Below are 5,651 nucleotides of genomic sequence, written 5' to 3' on the forward strand. Positions count from 1 at the left end.
CTTCAGGTCTGATCAGGTATGAAAAATGACCGGGTCTGATCAGACCTGGCCAGGCATGTTCAGGTCTGATCAGATCTGTTCATGTCTGACTCGATCAGGTCCATAAAAAAAAAATCGGTGCCGACGGGGATTCGAACCGTACACCTCGCGCTCTTCAGACTGACACTTTACCTCTTGACCAAATGATTCATCTTAACTTGAGAGTATCTTTCGAGCTAGTTCAAGTAATTCAAATTTTATACATGATTTATCCTTATAGTTAACGGAGTTCTATACCTAATTTATTAATTATTAATAATTAATCATATATTACAGTGATTTATTCGGAACGACTATGTATTTTTTTTCGCTCCATTAACATATGGTTCTACACTGAGAGAGAATTTTATTCAATAGTAATATAACAGTTTATTTGGACTTGAAAAAAAATTTAGTTAATATTAATAAAATTATATTTCATATAAATAAAATTATATTAGTATTTAATAAAATTTCATAAGTATTTAATAAAATTTTCTTAAATACTAATATGTGTTTATTAAAATAACCACGAACGACGCTTTCGTTTGCTGTCATTAATACGAATATTAAGTCATTAAAAGAAATAATCTCAAAAAAAAAAAAATTAATATTCATCAATTAATTATAATATATTCAAATATATTTTCACAGTAAAGTCTTTTAATAAATAGTATTAAGATTTTTTAACAAGACATCCTAACCTAACCTATTTGTTTACTTCATGACGAATCACATGTAGAGATTTTTAAATAATAAAAATAAATAAATATTCGATTGAATTTATGAAATCATAGTCTTTATTTTTAACAAATGCGTCCCTACATTGTCTGGTTTTCTGCTTCTGTTTTCATTTTATTAAATAATGTCTAACTCTTATCGATTCATTTGTGAAATTTTTAAATTTAAGTGCATAAAAATTAACATCCACTCGGATAACAACAGTTGTAGACTTTGTATTTCAAAATATAGTTCCGACAAAATTCAATTTTACTTAATTATTTATTCAATTAATTACTGATCAATACTTGTTAGTTAGTTGATTAATGAATTTTCTTTATATTACATGTAGATAAATATTCATTACATACTAAGAAACATTTATTAGTATTTAATAAAATTTTTATTAGTATTTAAGGAAATTTAATTAATATTTAATAAATTTTTATTTGGGATTAGCCAAATAAACGTTTTATTAAATAGTAATAAAATTTCATTACTATTAAATAAAATTGTCTCTCAGTGTTGGCTAGATATCAGACATGGACAGGTCTGATCAGGTCTGAGCGTATTTAAGGCTTCAGACATGAACAGACATGAGCAGGCATGAACAGGTCTGATCAGATCTGAACGTATTTAACGCTACAGACATGAACAGACATGAGCAGGCATGAACAGGTCTGATCAGGTCTGAGCGTATTTAATGCTTCAGACATGAACAGGCATGAACAGGTCTGATCAGGTATAATTTCAGGCCTGATCATACATGAACAGGCCTGCTCAGGTCTAATTTCAGGCCTGATCAGATATGAACAGGTCTGCTCAGGTCTAATTTCAGGCCTGATCAGATATGAACAGGTCTGATCAGTCCTGATCATTTTTTCCCGGGTAATGATATTTGATGACGTAGCATGTGAAAAACAAGATCATATAAGAGCCTATTTCTGTATGGGTAGACATAAAAATGTCGATAGTTTTTATCTCTGTCAAACATATACGTGCATTCCCAAACATCTGATTCGTGACAATATTAATTTTTTAGTTATATTTCGACAAGATGAAATGAATTTAAAACACATTTACGATGATCATGTAAATACTGACATGCAGTACAATACTTTCAAGGACTTATGCTCAGCGTGCTGGAGTGACAATAAGTATGGCTTTGTAGTAATTGACAAAGACAGTGAATTAAATGATGGGAGATATCGTAAGGGTTTTGACTGTTTCATTAGTATAAATTAACCTGTATCGGATAAATAATAATCATACATGTTAAGTAGTTTGTTAAATCAACATGAAGTCGGAGGATATTTTAAAACAAAAGGATGTTTTACATCAAATCTCTCAGGCAAGTGATGCAATCCGACGCAAACATAAACTCTTGAAGTTAGGAAAAGATACAGCTGAAAAAGCCATGGATGAAATGTTCAAGCCGATAGTCACACCATTGAAAACTCTTATTGAATCATCAGAGCGAAAAATTAAACAAGAAAATATAAAAAAAGAGATAAAAGAAGAAACAAAAAATAAAAACTCCGACCAACAACCAGATAACTTTGATAGTCTGATCTCAGATGATGAAAGTTTCATTAATAGCAACAGACAGCATCTATCCACAGAACCACTAGCTTCAAGTACTCCTGCCAAAACGGATTGTTTATTAAAAACTTACATACAAAAATTAAATCGAAATCACAAAGAGAATGATTTCAGGTATGGTGTTCGCAAAAAAAATAAAGCAATGTACATTGGAAATTCAAATATTTATTTCAACAAAGATGAAATTAATGTTCAAGAAAAAGTTTATCCCATGACTCATGGTTTATTGGAATTATTATTCAAAAAAGATCCTCAAGATTCTGTAGTAACACAGAATGATAAGAAATACTACTTAGATATTGTTGAAAGAACGAATATGTATTGAAAAAATTACAAGCCAGATACAAGTATTTTCAATGATCCGTCACCCAAGTTCCAAAATTATGTTGTTGAATTCCTAGCAAAAAGATATCCAAACTTTTAGAAAGGTGGGGGTTTACCTAGTTACATGATAGCAAAAAAGAAAAATAGAAATATGGATTATGTATACTGGGATGATCCTAATGAACTGGTTGAAAGATTACGCTTATTAATGGCCTCTCAATCAGCTGGTAATACCAGTCATACTAATGAAATTATTTCGATTATTGAAGAATTAAGAGAGGCTGAAATTATATATTAAAAGTAATATTTCAGAAATTTTAGCATTAGTTTGTGAACTGTTGAAGTGAACTGAACAATAAAAAAAATGAGTATTGATATATTTGGACGTTCTTTGAAAACTGTAGCAGTTGTTAGTGGACCTCCAGGAGCTCCAGGAAGAGGATTTAAAATAAATTCCAACGGACAATATGATTTAGAAAACAAAAGATTATGTGAAGTTGGACAACCAGTGAACGATAATGACGCGATAACATTGAAATTTATGCGTGATTTTATAAATAAAGAATTATCTTTATTAGAGAGGACTATAAGAGAAGATCAATCAGAAATTATTTCCTATTTACATTCAGAAGTTGTATCATTGAGGACTTCTCTTGATTTGTTGAAAAAAGAAAATCAAGAATTAAAAAGAAAGAAACCGAAACAAGAAGAATTAGGAAAAAAAATGGAAGATAAAAAATCGGTAATAGCATATGAACTTCACAGACCAGCTCGTAAAAATTATCAACGCCGTCATGTTGATATTCGAGGACTTGATGAGACTTGGCAAGCTGATTTAGTTGAAATGATTCCTTATTCAAAAGTAAATAATAATTATAAATATTTACTAACAGTGATTGATATATTTTCCAAGTACGCTTGGGCTGTACCTATAAATAATAAAAGTGCTAATGATGTAACCAAAGCAATGGATTCTATATTAAAACACGGAAGAATTCCACAAAATCTGCATGTTGATCAAGGCAAAGAATTTTATAATCAAGAATTCCGTAATCTTATGAAAAAGTATAAAATCAATATGTACTCAACATTTAGTAATTTGAAAGCATCTATATGTGAAAGATTTAATAGAACACTTAAAACTAATATGTGGCGAAAATTCACTGCTCGTGGTACTTATAAGTGGATCGACATGATTGATGATTTAGTGAATACTTACAACAACACTAAACATAGAACAATAAAAATGAAACCAGCAGATGTAACTGTTGATAATGAACAAGACTTGAAGAAGAGTATTTACCAACCTCTTACTACGCTGAGAAAAAAATTACTTAAAAATAAATTTAAAGTTGGAGATAAAGTAAGAATTAGCAAGTACAAAAATGTGTACGAAAAAGGTTACACAGCAAACTGGACAACTGAAATATTTACAATAAACAAGGTGCAGAATACGAATCCAACGACGTACAAACTTGCGGATTACCAGGATCAGCCAATTGAAGGAGCATTCTACAGTGAAGAACTCAGCAAAACAAAACACCCTGATGTGTACCTAGTTGAAAAAATTGTAAAAAAGAAAGGAAGTAAATATTATGTTAAATGGTTGGGATTTGACACCACCCATAATAGCTGGATTAATAAAACTGATTTATAAAAATGTTTAATTTTATTAATAAAATTTTAGTTTAAAAAAAATTTTGATTTTTCTTATTTAAACACATAAAAAATGAAATAAATATCTTTTTAATCGCAATCACTTACAATAACCGTTTCTACATCTGATAAGTCTGATAAGTCAATAGAAGAATCGTCAAGCATTTCATGCAAACACTCTAAATCTCGATCTTGGAGACTATCTTGTGCTGCTTGTCTCTCTTGTTCCTCTTGTTCCTCTCGCTCCTGTTGCGGTATATAAACATTAATAACCCACCAATGTTGATACAACATTATTTGGATTCTGTTAAACCGCCAACCGTTGACCATGATTGGAGGCTCAGGGTCTGTAACATTGATTAACTCAAACGACCAACGCAAAATTTCATCAGTGATAATCAGGGTGGCTTGATCATCATCCACACTGAAGGTGCACCCATTGATGTCATCACCGCGCATCACAATGTTCTCCAATTGTCGCTCGATGTACAAAGATAGACTTGAGATTGAATAAGTCTCAATCCATCTTCTTGGCCAAAGTACGTTGTATTTCAGGAACATTATCGAACGAGAGGCTATAAAAAAAATTATATTTATAAATAGTAATTATAATATTAATCAACTTACCAAATGATAGAATTATTTCCTTTTTAAATAGCAATGAATCTTTACAATTTCCTACTAGTAGATCATTAAAACAAAATAATGAATATCAAATGATTCAATATTAATTACTCGAAATTTCCATGTTAACTTGTTGTGGTTGATCTCCAATCGTGTAATGATATTATCTACTTGAAAGCGAGATCCATGAAAAGTCTCCCTTCTTGAAATTATCTCATCAAATTCATCATTTATGTATTGCAAAATTGCAACCATGTTAGAAAACCACTGAATAGGTAGAAAAATATTATATACTATTCCTTGTAAGGCCTGAAAAAATTTTTTTCACTAATATATGAAAAAATAATAAGATTAAAAAAAATCATAAACTTACATCCATTTTTTTCTTATGAAAAATATTACACTTTTTCCGAATAAACTTAGAAAAAACAATATTGCACTTTTAACTATATTTTTTTAATATTTGAGAAATATTGTTTATCAACTTAGTACTTTTTAACTATAGCAGTATGAGAATGTAATATAAAAAATTTATCTGATGCTTATTCCAAGCAGAAGACTTATGAAGTGAGACGAAAAATTATTAAGCATGATTAAATTGTATTATAAACATTTAAGAAGAATTTTTTGATATCAATATTTTAAATTGGAGAAAAGAATAAGCATGGAAAACTATAGATGAGTGTGTATGAGAGCGAGAGAGAGAG

The 5,651-nt window shown here is 29.9% G+C and overlaps 1 protein-coding gene across 1 annotated transcript; it reads left to right on the top strand.

Moving 5' to 3' along the window:
- The first annotated feature begins 3,028 nt into the window (after window positions 1–3,028).
- On the top strand, window positions 3,029–4,321 carry LOC123261422. The gene is made up of 2 exons (XM_044723014.1): window positions 3,029–3,526; window positions 3,578–4,321. Exons 1-2 carry the CDS (start codon window positions 3,029–3,031, stop codon window positions 4,319–4,321), a joined length of 1,242 nt encoding a protein of 413 aa, XP_044578949.1.
- Window positions 4,322–5,651: the final 1,330 nt, after the last annotated feature.

This window comes from Cotesia glomerata, linkage group LG3, assembly GCF_020080835.1.
Source record: "Cotesia glomerata isolate CgM1 linkage group LG3, MPM_Cglom_v2.3, whole genome shotgun sequence".
In the NCBI taxonomy this organism is placed as follows: Eukaryota; Metazoa; Arthropoda; class Insecta; order Hymenoptera; family Braconidae; genus Cotesia; species Cotesia glomerata.

Bases quoted from the DNA above. Each gene is read 5' to 3' on its own strand.
- LOC123261422 (XM_044723014.1), top strand. From the start codon at position 3,029: ATGAGTATTGATATATTTGGACGTTCTTTGAAAACTGTAGCAGTTGTT. The intron at 3,527-3,577 runs GTAAATAATAAT...ATATTTTCCAAG, and splicing joins AAATGATTCCTTATTCAAAA to TACGCTTGGGCTGTACCTAT.